Source organism: Stenella coeruleoalba (genome assembly GCF_951394435.1).
Source record: "Stenella coeruleoalba genome assembly, chromosome: 2".
Classification (NCBI taxonomy): Eukaryota; Metazoa; Chordata; class Mammalia; order Artiodactyla; family Delphinidae; genus Stenella; species Stenella coeruleoalba.
The window spans coordinates 108,297,464-108,309,953 of NC_137147.1; the positions used below are offsets into that span (position 1 = coordinate 108,297,464).

The following is a 12,490-nucleotide window of genomic DNA, read 5'->3' on the forward strand; positions in this document are numbered from 1 at the left end:
TAGTCACACAGTCCAGTGAGCGGGGTCGGGGAATCATCGTCAGTGTGGTCAGCCATTGCATGTCCTCAAATCTGTCTTGATATTCAGCCTCTGCCTCATTTTGGGGGGTAACGAATTACACACGTGTGTTACTCTCAGTTCTGATCGCTCTCCTATTTACTTGCATCAGGGTAGCTGGTGTATACCTTTCAGGGTTGCTATTCTGGTCAACTTAGAGATTCAGTGAGAATGTGACTCTTCTTCACCCTTTCTGTGTCCTTAATAACAAGCAAGATGTTTCCTTCCCACCTGTAATCCTTTCTTATAAAGAGTTCTGGGATTTTAGCCCATTCTCGCATGCAGAACATCTGTGTAGCATGTTCACCGTCTCCAGGTCTGGGGCCAGCTTCCCCGCTTTCCAGGATACACTCTACAGGTCTGGGCCTGGCACAGAGTGGGCACACATCACTCAAAGAACGTTGCTCAGTGGAGGAGTGTGTTTTGTTATGTAAATGTGATGTGTGTTCCACGCCTCACTAACATGCCAGGTATCCCTGTGTTCTCTTCTGCAGGCCATCGGCTGTACTCTGAACTGTAGTTGCCAAAGCTTCAAACCAGGGAAAATACACCACCGTCAGTGTGAGCAGTGCAGACATGGATGGGTGGCCCACGGTAACTTTATTTTGCCCCCTCTCTTGGTCTTTAGTGTTCCCTTTAAATAACTTAGTTATTCAGGAACAGATTTAATATCTAAGAATGACAGCTAACATTTGTAAGTTACTGCTATGTGCCAGGTAACAGCCTAAGAGCTTTATATATGTTATCTCTTTGAATCTTAACAACTCTATATGATAAGTGTTTATCAACCCCCTTCTAAAGATGTAGAAAATGGTGCTTCAGGGCTGTCATTCTGCAACAGTAGAAATGCTCTGTGCTGTCTAATATAGTAGCCTGTAACCCAGGGCTGCTAGATGGAAAAACAGAATGCTCAGTTGAATTTGAATTTCAGTTAAACTATACATAATTTTTTAGCCTAAGTATATCCCAAAGACTATTTTTGGTTTAAGTGTATACCACTTATTCATTTTTTATCTGAAATGTATATTCAAGTTTAATTTTTATTTGTTTTTTTATTTGCTGTACCTGACAGCCCTACACTAGCCACATGTGGCTACAAGTACTTGAAATGTGACTAGCACAACTGGTGAACTGAATTTTTAGTTTTATTTTATGTTAATTTAAATCTAAATTTGAATAGCCATCTGTGACTGATGACTGTTGCATTGGACAGCATGGAGTTCAGTGGCTTAACTTGCCCAGCCCAACAACTAGATAGTGGCAGACCAGGGCTCCAACCCAAATCTGTTGGATTTCCAAGTCCAGGTTCTTCCCCAGACCCCGTGCTTCCTGGTTTTCCATCCTCTTGATTATGCACCTGCCGCCTTCGTTTTTACCTGTTTTCCGTGCACGGTCCCTACTTGCGGCTGTTTTACTCCTTAGGCACGCCACAGGAAAGGGAGAAAAGAAGCCTCTCAGGCTAGTCCATTTCATTTTAGAATTTCCTGAGAATAACTTGGAGCCAGATAGCTATTAAGATTATTAATTGTTTGCGTATTTGTGGTTTTTCTACTGGAACAAATAACTGAGAGTTAGCACTAACCTACTTCTGTGCACTGTTTCTCTTAAAAGTAGAATCTTGAAAAACGATATTTCTTCAATTCACTTTTTCAGCTCTAAGTAAGCTAAGGATTCCCCCCGTGTATCCAACAAGCCAGGTGGAGATTGTCCAGTCCAACGTGGTGTTTGATATTAGCAGCCTCATGCTGTATGGGACCCAGGCCATCCCTGTTCGCCTGAAAATCCTACTGGACCGGCTCTTCAGTGTGTTGAAGCAAGATGAGGTCCTCCAGATCCTCCATGCCCTGGACTGGACCCTCCAGGATTACATCCGTGGATACGTGCTGCAGGTATGGGGACCGTGGGCACTGTTCTCCTAGAATGTCTTCCGAAGCTCGTGTCCTTGGAACTGATGTAACCCTGTTGCCTACAGTGCTACAGCCATTGGTAGTCATCCTTCCCTTTCATAGTTATTTCTAATGTCTTAAGCGCTACCTCATGCGCTGGGTGAAATCCAGTGCCTTTCCTCAAGGTATCTGTAAGACTTGAGGATGCGGGAGCATTACATATTCTCTGCTTTAGGTTTCACTCAGCCAGCTCTTCCACAGTCAGCCATTTGCCCCATCCTTGGTGATGCCTCCGTTTCTTTCATTATCCTCAAACTATTTACTGACACAAAACATCATGTTTCAGATTTTACTGAGAGTTTGGGGTTGAGGAAGGGAACTTACATTGCAGAACCGCACAGCAAACAGTTACAATTTCATGCCACACCTTCCTGTTCTTTAAAGCCCTCTGCCATCCATCCTACTGCCAATTTTCCTTCCCAGGCTCCATCACCTTGTGATATTTCTCTTTGCATGCTCTGGCTCATTCTCTCTCTGCCTCTCCAGTTCCTTTTGGCCTCCTCGCATTTTCTCTACGTCTTTCCATCATTCCATGCCTTTCGGCCCTTCTCTCATCTCTTTCCTTTGCAGAGTGTTGTACCTCTTTTTCTGTACCATACTGTGGGGGGTAGGCCTTATGCTTCCTATCCAGAGAGGCTATCAAGGTGTTTCAACAGCAAAGAACATATTCCCTGGTGTGAATTCTATCATTTCTCTGACATATGAAACAGCTACAACATTTTATTTCTTGTCACTACACTAGAAAATGTCAGCTAATTTTGATAAAAATTTCAACGAAATGGGTGGATGAATGTTATTTCCAAGACTAACATACACTTCAGTCTAACTCAGCTGGGCCATAACCCTGAAACAAACACTAATAACAGGCATTTATTGACTTAGACCTTCTTCCAGTAATCTCACAAGGTAGGTAGATTATCCCCATTTTCCAGTTGGAAAACCAGAGACTGAGTGCTTCTAAATCTTGCTGAAATCACTCAGCTTGTATGCAGCAGACTGAGAATTTGAACCCACTTCTTTCAAACTCTGACAATGCCTCCAGTCTTCCTCTGGAAACATGTTTGCTCACCTCGAGTGCAGGACCCCCAGCAGGCTAGAAACCACCTTTTATGTAGAGCAGCATTATGATCTTACATTATGACATAGATCAATATTTAATGATCCTAATAATCTTGCTTTCTAGTGTTAGGATTAAAAATATGGAATCAATTACCTTGAACCTCTAGTGCATGAAAAATTTATGATGTTACATTCCTCATCATCTTCAGAACTCCTACATGCACTGTGAAAAATCTCAGTAGGCCATCAAATACATGTTCTGTGATAAAATATTTATTGTAGTTTTGGGAAAAGTTAGGCCTTGCTAGAGTTTGAAAGATCTCCAACACTCCAGTGTAATTACAGCTCTGCCTTGTGAACATAGGCAATAGATCAATACAGGTTCATTTGTTTTTCAATGTTAGTTGCTTAGGAAAGATTATTAGACTTGCAGCGAATAAATACTTGAACTATATCTAGGCCTGATTGCCTCATCTATACTCTTTAGATAAAGAAGCTACTATTGTTCAAATGATACATATTTTAATTTTAGTGGAGGAAAATTATGCCTGATGCAAGACAACCAATTGGTTTGAAATAAGATGGAAAATAATCACCAAACTTCCCTTAGGCTTGAGTGATATTTTATTTCTCTCTTCTGGACCACTGCTTACCTTTGTGCAGTTTATTTTCTGCACAGAGTTTCTGTCCTAGGACAGTGGGGTGAGCGAGGGCTGAACTCATCAAGCCTTGTGCTCACAGGGGTGTCTTTTTCTAATATGTACAAAAGTGCCGTGTGGTGCTGGTGGAGGCCCTGACCACACACGTGGTTCCTTTCTTAGAGAAAAGGGTAAGGAATAGTCAATTAATTGCCCTTCTTAATTCTGGTTTGGGTTTAGGATGCATCAGGAAAGGTGTTGGATCACTGGAGCATCATGACCAGTGAGGAAGAGCTGGCCACCTTGCAGCAGTTTCTTCGTTTTGGAGAGACCAAGTCTATCGTTGAGCTCATGGTAATTCAAGAGAAGGAAGAGCAGTCCATCATCATCCCCCCCTCCACGGCGAACGTAGATATCAGGGCTTTCATCGAGAGCTGCAGCCACCGGAGTGGCAGCCTCCCCCCTCCTGTAGACAAAGGAAACCCCGGCAGTATACACCCCTTTGAGAACCTCATAAACAACATGACCTTCATGCTGCCCTTCCAGTTCTTCAACCCCGTGCCTCCCGCACTGATAGGGTCAGTGCCCGAACCATATGTGCTGGAGCAGGGTCAGGACCAAAGTCAGGACCCCAAACAGGAAGTCCACGGACCCTTCCCCAACAGCAGCTTCTTAACTTCCAGTTCCACCCCATTTCAGGTTGAAAAAGAGCAGTGTCTAAACTGTCCAGGTCCTGTTACTACAAAGGAAGACAGTGCCCATTTAAGTGACTCCAGCTCATACAACATCATCACAAAGCTCGAAAGGACACAGTTGTCCCCAGAGGGCAAAGTGAAGTCCGAGAGGAACAGCCTCGGCACAAAGAAGGGCCGGGTGTTCTGTACAGCGTGTGAGAAGACCTTCTACGACAAAGGCACCCTCAAGATCCACTACAATGCCGTCCACCTGAAGATCAAGCATAAGTGCACCATCGAAGGCTGTAACATGGTGTTCAGCTCCCTGAGGAGCCGGAACCGCCACAGCGCCAACCCCAACCCCCGGCTGCACATGCCAATGAACAGAAACAACAGGGACAAAGACCTGAGGAACAGCCTGAACCTGGCTGCCTCTGAGAGCTATAAGCGCCCCGGTTTCCGGGTGACTTCTCCAGACTGTCGACCTTTCCCTGGCTACACTGGTTCAGGGGAGGATTCCCGGAGCCAGCCAGCCTTCCCAAGCATTGGCCAAAACGGAGTGCTTTTTCCCAACCTGAAGACGGTCCAGCCGGTCCTTCCTTTCTACCGCAGTCCGGCCACCCCGGCTGAGCTAGCAAACACACCTGGGATGCTACCTTCCCTCCCTCTGCTGTCCTCTTCAATCCCGGAACAACTGGTTTCCAACGAAATGCCATTCGATGCCCTGCCCAAGAAGAAATCGCGGAAGTCCAGTATGCCCATCAAAATAGAGAAGGAGGCTGTGGAGATAGCGGATGAGAAGAGGCACACTCTCAGCTCAGATGAAGACATGCCCCTGCAGGTGGTCAGTGAAGACGAGCTGGAGACCTGCAGCCCCCGGTCAGACAGAGCCCCACTGGGAAGCTTAGGGAAGCCTGGTCCTGAAGGAGAGAGGCCCTGCCATCTCAAACCGGCGATCGAGTCCAGCGGAGCCCTCCGCCAAACCCCCGAGCAGGCCACATACAACTCGGAGAGGGAGACTGAGCAGAAGTCAGTGCTGACCGTGGTGCCACGGGACGGGGAGGATGGTGGCCGTGAACCTCACCTCACCCCCGGGGTGGAGCCCTGTGTCCCTTTTCCTGACTACGTCAAGCTGCAGCAGCGCCTTCTGGCTGGGGGCCTCCTCAGTGCTTTGTCCAGCCGGGGGATGGCTTTTCCTTGTTTTGAAGATTCCAAAGAGCTGGAGCACTCAGGTCAGCACACATTAGCGAGGCCGAAGGAGGAAAATCGCTTCCAGTGTGACATCTGCAAGAAGACTTTTAAAAACGCTTGCGGTGTGAAGATGCATCACAAGAACATGCATGCCAAAGAAACGCACACGTGCACGCTGGAGGGCTGTAAGGCCACATTCCCCTCCCGCAGGAGCAGAGACAGGTAAGACGTCTGGTGGCAATCATTTCTTCCAAGGCAGTGGTTCTTAAACTTTAGCATGCCTCTGAGTCACCTGGAGGGTTGTTAAAACAGGCTTCTGAGCCCTCCCCCTAGAATTTCTGCTTCACTTGGTCTGGGACGAGATGTGAGAGTTTGCATTGCTAAGTTCCCAGGGGACACTGATGCTATTCCAGGGACCACAGATTGAGAAACGGTGTTCTATAGATCCAGATTCCTGGATTTTCAATTCCAGAATTTAAACTCATTTAGCCACAAAACCTGACCTGAAATGATGTGAGGCTATTTTAATCTTTTTAAGTCTCCCTTTGTGTGGATTTTTTTACTATATATTCCATACAGAAATGTTAATGGATTTATTACGGGGGCATTGCCACGATATGACAGTATATGCATCATTCTGCCTTTTTAAAGCCTGAGAAATTCTGGATTCAGAAACATCTGGCCCCAAGGGTTTGGGATAAGGCGTCATGAACTAGTTCACACAATAAAGGGGGAGGAAGCGGGGGAGCTTTTAAAGTTAGGATTGTAGCTCCCGAAAACTTCTCTGATTTTCATTTCACACTATGAAGTCCACAGAATGAAACGTTTTCTCCGATTTCTATTTAACCACTGTTTTTGAAAGGAAGAATAGCTGCCTGATTGAAGATTTTTGAAATACTAAGATATCAAAGAGTAAAGGCAATTAACAGGTTATTTCAGTGTCTGTGATGTATGGTTCAAAGATGAGAAGTCTTTCAGTGCCGGGTTTTCATGACCCCACCACACAGAGTCAGACTGTACAGAGCGCCCGGTTATAGAGTATCTCTCATCGCTCTGGGGACACAGCACTGGCGTTACTATCTTACTTGTGCTTTTCTTAATGAACTTGAGTCACATAACCACTCTTCAGGTCGCCTTCCTCCCCAGCCTGTAAAGGGAAGAGGAAGCTTACCAAAAGATGACCCCAGGAGGCTTTAAGGAGAGAACCAGCTCACTGATGAAATGCAGCATTGTGGATGCTAAATTGTTCACAGAATATCAAAATGTTACATTCGCTCAAACAAGCTTGACTTCGAGCAGCTCAACACCACCATTGCCTCAGTCCAAGTTGTAGCACCTAATTTATTAAGAGGGTGAAAATGTATAGACTCCCACACACATTCCTGGACAGGGCCCCTAAGAACACACATAGTGTCTTGAGCAGAGAGGATGCGGCAGGGGTGATATTAGTTAAAATTCCTGTTTCTGTTGCTGGATGTTGCACCAAACCACCAAGATACCCAAATTAGTGAGCCAGTGCCCCTCCTCCACCCTCCAAGAAGGGTGTTCGATCATGAATAAGCTGTCGTTATAAAGAAGAGATAGTCATATCAGTCAGGTTATCCTTGATATTTATGATACTGTTCTGACCTACCTTGTCTACTAAATGAGAAGACATATTGAATTTCAGATACTATTTATATTTATTTTTCATATATTTAACATTTTCTTATTTTGGAACCTCTTTGTGATGCAAACCTCCTGCCCCACCACAGGAAAACATCTTTCGTTCTAAATGTAAACCACTAATTCTAGTAGTCTAGGACTTGGACTGCATTTTCCCTAGAATCTGTGATTAAAATGATACTATTTTAAACAGGACTTTGTGAGCAGTCCCGGGCCCACCACCATTTTTCTGAGTCAGAGATGAGAATTGCATGGCTGTAATGATAACTGATGTCCTCTCTTCAAGCCACTGCTACTGCCAACAGCAGTTCCTAGGACCCGTCACAAAGGGACGAGGACAGCACTGTGGATACTTAGCCAACAAATAGTTAATAACCTTCTGTGTTAGGTGCTCTAGACACAGTTCCTGCCCACGAAGGCCAGTGGGGAAGACAGAGCAGTAAGCAGGTGATTACAGCTGAAGGTGGTGGCTGCTAGAAGCGGGGGTATTCTGTTACGGGCACATGGGGGGGCGCCTAACCAAACTCTCTGAGAAGTTAGGGATGGTTTCCCAGAGGAGTTCTGTCTAATCCAGCAGCTTGCAGAAGTTTTGGTCTCACAGCCCCTTTACAAATTCTTAAAACCTCAAGACCCTCAAGAACTTTTGTCTATTTGGGTTTATATCTATCAATATTTACTGTATTAGAAATTAAAATTGAAAAAATATGTATCACATCACTTAAAAAACCTATTATACGTTACCATTACATTTTTATGAAAAATAACTACATTTTCTGGATCAAAAACTTAGTGAGAAGTGGCTTTGTTTTACATTTTGCAAATATCTTTAATGTCTGGTCTGGTAGAAGACGACTGGGTTCTCACACCAGCTTCTGCATTCAATCTGTTGCAATATCACAGGTCACGTAGCCTCTGGAAAACTCTACTCTACACGAGTGAGAGAATGAGCCTGAAAAGGGAAAACAATGTCTTAGTATCATCATGAAAGGAGTCTGACTTGAGGGACATCCTGAAAGGATCTCAGGGACCACTAGGGGTACCCAGACCGCAATTTGAAAACCACTGGTCTCAGCTTATCTAAATAGTCACAAACGGGAGGGAAGAGTTGGAGGGGGAGGTGTAGAGGTTGAAGGGAAGAAATGCAGACCTGGGCAGTAGGCACAGCATTAGTCCTGGAAACAGAAAGCCTGGCACGTGGTCACAGGGTTTTTGAAGCTGTGGTACTCACTGGTCTCAGGGGACATGGCACCTTGGGAAGTGCATCTAACCCTCTGAGGATGGTTAAGGAGGAGAGAGGGCTTCCCATATGTTAGCTCTTGGTGTTCATGGGATCCTCAGGATTGAGCAAAGGGCCCAGAGGTTTGCTTTGTTGCATCAGGGACCTTTCTGTGCAAGGTGTTCCAGTAAATGTGTTTGTCAGACGTTTTTTTTTGACCACTTGTGTATACTGGAACCTGTATGTCAATCTAATGTCTGGTTTTCTGCCGAGACATACCTGCCCCTTCAACCCAGGATGCTGACATAATCACAGGGCAGAGTTGCAGTTGAGAAGAGCTGCTTGCAAAGTGGGTGATCTGGGAGTATAATTCTGATTATGTCCCAAGAAAAGAATGTATAAGAGGATTAAAAAGAAGTTCAGAAGTAAATTTGATACATTTTATGAGTAACACCCCTTCCATATGTCCTTGGAGATTTAGAAGAGAAAATTTGATTCCTTGTCATTTAGGTGAGGGTGTTTTTCCCAGTTTGACCCTGGCATGCCTTCTGATCTGCGTTGGGGGAGGTATCTTCCCTGTTTGGAATAATCTCCAATCACCTTTAAGATTGTACCCTCTGGTAAGGGGTGTTTTTGCTCATCAGTAGTTAGGGGATCTCTGAGCAAGGCTGACATTGATTGACAAGTTACATCCAAATGATACCTTATGAGTAAAAGGCATGTGTCATAATGGATACTTATTATCTGCCCTTTAGGAGTAATCATTGGGTAGATGATTGGCAGTGTGCTCACAGTGCTGCATTTGCAAGATTTCTGTCTGGTATATAGTGAAATGTTGCAGATATGAACTAAATTTAGCACACACACATGTGCACACCCCACACACACACTCATGCACACACATACAATTTCTAGCCAGTCAGATTATCACACCTGTAGAACTTGCGTGGGGGTATGTATGCAAATACTCTAGACCACCATGCAAGCCACATAGGAAATTTTAAATTTTCTGGTAGCCACATTAAAAAAGTAAAAAGAAACAAGTGAAGTAAGTGTTAGTAACATTTTATTTCACTCAGCCTATCCAAAATATTATCATTTCAGTATATGTCATAGCCACCTTTCAGGAGCTCATACACTTATGAGTAGCTGTCATACTGGACAGTGCAGCTCTAGAAGATAATATTTCCTGGTTTCATTGAAATAAAGTCCTCTGCTTAGTTCCTTATTGTCTGTGACCAGTTTTCTTCTGGGATCTCCTGGTTCCAGTGTCCCAGTTGAACTGGCCTAACTGAAGTAGTCCAGCCATTCTCTAAAGATGAGGTACCAGAACTTACGTGTCAATCAGATCGTGGAAACTGAAGAGAACTACATATTCTGTTGACCTTTCTGGTCAAATGCTAACTTGTGACAGGTGGTGAACGGCAGTGGGCAGTGTCCACCACACACACACTGTATCACTTCTCTCATGCCACAAGCTTTCCTGGTATCTGCGTAGCGTCTTTACTCAGAATGAAGGCTGTCTTTAACACACCAGAAACAACAGCCCAACCCATTGCTAACCGTCTTTTCACTCTTGTAGACACAGTTCAAACCTAAACCTCCACCAAAAAGTGTTGACTCAAGAAGTGTTGGAGAGCGGTGAAGACCATTTCCGTGCAGCTTACTTGTTGAAAGATATGGCTAAGGAGGCCTGTCAGGGTGTGGCTTTCACACAGCAAGCCTCCCCGACATCTGTCATCTTCAAGGGAACGAGTCGGATGGGCAGCCTGGTTTACCCAGTAGCCCAAGTCCACAGCGCCGGCCTGGAGAGCTACACCTCCGGTCCGCCAAGCGAGGGCACCATCCTGGATTTGAGTACTACCTCGAGCATGAAATCGGAGAGTAGCAGCCATTCCTCCTGGGACTCAGACGGGGCAAGCGAGGAAGGCACCGTGCTCATGGAGGACAGCGACGGCAACTGTGAAGGGGCGAGCCTGGTCCCCGTGGAGGATGACTATCCCATCTGCGTCCTGATGGAGAAGGCCGACCAGAGCCTTGCCAGCCTGCCGTCTGGGCTGCCCATAACATGTCACCTCTGCCAAAAGACGTACAGTAATAAGGGGACCTTCAGGGCTCACTACAAAACTGTGCACCTCCGCCAGCTCCACAAGTGCAAAGTCCCGGGCTGCAACACCATGTTCTCGTCTGTTCGAAGTCGAAACAGACACAGCCAGAATCCCAACCTGCACAAAAGCCTAGCCTCCTCTCCAAGTCACCTCCAGTAACGAGGTAGTGGGCCACGTTTGCTCAGATAAGCCTTTGTCGTAATTCAGGAATCAGGTAGTCCAAAGAAAAGCTTCTAACTCTGTTTAGTTACCATTTGGGGCAAGCGAGGCGAAGAATATTTGAGTTGACTTCGTAGTCTTCGACAGCAGGATGAGCAGAAGACGAGCCTCGTGAGAAGTTGCCATTGGGGTGGCGTTTCCTATTATTTTTCTTAGCCCAGGAGGTTTACCACTGACATAACAAAAACTTGCAGAAACGTGGTTTTCCCCAGATTTGTTTACACATTCCCTGGGAGAGCTCCAGGTCTGCAAGTTGACAGCAGGGTCCCAGGACCTGGGGGCAGCTTGAAGTGAGGCTTGTAGTATTAAGGGTCAGTCGAGTGTCCTGGGACACAGACTGTCACCACGGGTGACACCAGGAGCCACTCCCAAAGATCACATTTTTGAGTTCCTGCTTTAATGAGTCTGAAATCCAAACTGGAGTTTGGGAAAATGACTGTTTGAGACTATCCCTCCATTTAGATTGGAGAATTGCCTTTTGTCCCCCTGAAGATCTCATGTGTTGCTCCAGGGAGTTCTCAAAGGAAGCACGTTGGCCTCTAATACGTAGGAACACAAATGTTACCCAGGATCTTAGTTCTCGCTCTGTAACACGCGTTAAGAAGCTAGGGGGAAATACTTCATGCACTTAAAAATAGCGGTCTTCAATTTAATTTAAAATGTTTGCTAATATTTAATTTGTGTTTATGTTCTGTGAGTGTTTGTGGTGAGTGCAGACATGTCACAGTGTGACCTCTGGGTCTCTGCTCAAAAGCAGAACAAGTGACAACCTAAACTGCAAAACCACTGCCCATTTTTGTTTGGTGACCTTCAGCGTCTGTTCATTGAGATCCCCTGTGGAACAAACGCAGGCATGATTCTGGCAGGACCATTTGTATATATTCAGCCAGAGTGTTTAGAGAATGTGGTCCTGATGGTGGTTGTGCATTTTCATTATCACTGGATCCCTCAGTCTTCACCCTTTTGTAAATGTGTAAGATTAGGATGAACTTTTGAATTTACATGGTAGAAAGAAAAGTAGGACATTATTGCCATACTGTATGTCTTAATATTTAACTTATTCTGAAATATATTCTGTACCATTATACACATTTGCTGTTGTAGAAAAGAAGCATAATAGGTCCTGTGAAAGGAGACCCTGTCCTGAAATTCAGCATTTACAATACCCTAAAAGTCCATGGTTGGGAAAAAGAAATTGATTTTGTATTAAAACTTCAAGTTAATCACCTTTTTAAACTCATGGTTGGTTTGAGTAATGAAAAGCATCCTTAAAGAGAATTGGGGCTTTATAAGAGATACTATTCCTCTGACCCAAAGGTGAAAAAAGCCAATAACCTGTTACTGATTATTTCAACATTTTTTTAAATAAATGTGATGACTTAAAATTTGTCTCTGCTTAAAGTGAGATGTATCTTTCAACTGTTTTGTTACCCAGCTGTTTAATATTCCATTGTCCCCAAAGTGGAAAAATTTGTATACAAATGAGTTTTCTATGATTTAATAAAAATATATGACACACTTTTTGTTTAAAAAGGCAAACCTTTGTCAAAGCAGTTTTGTCATACATACTGCGTGTTGTGTGAGCGCATGTGATCATCATACACACACACACACACACACACACACACACACACACTTATGAATTTTACAGATCTAACCACTCAGGGAAGGTCTGGTGGACAGGAATCAGTAACTACTGCCCCATCCTAACAGGAAC

General features: G+C 44.7%; 1 protein-coding gene across 2 annotated transcripts in view; it reads left to right on the forward strand.

Annotated features, from left to right (window-relative positions):
- BNC1 (basonuclin zinc finger protein 1) overlaps window positions 1-12,284 on the forward strand; it is a 32,933-nt gene extending 20,649 nt beyond the window's left edge. Inside the window, exons 2-6 of one of the 2 annotated variants that reach the window (XM_079912630.1) lie at window positions 552-651; window positions 1,711-1,946; window positions 3,941-4,054; window positions 4,400-5,787; window positions 10,029-12,284. In XM_079912630.1, coding sequence (XP_079768756.1) covers window positions 552-651; window positions 1,711-1,946; window positions 3,941-4,054; window positions 4,400-5,787; window positions 10,029-10,713 — 2,523 coding nt within the window. In that variant the 3' untranslated portion in view covers window positions 10,714-12,284. Of the gene's footprint in view, window positions 1-551; window positions 652-1,710; window positions 1,947-3,940; window positions 5,788-10,028 lie in introns of both variants that reach the window. The other variant, XM_079912629.1, reaches the window with a different exon arrangement.
- Window positions 12,285-12,490: the final 206 nt, after the last annotated feature.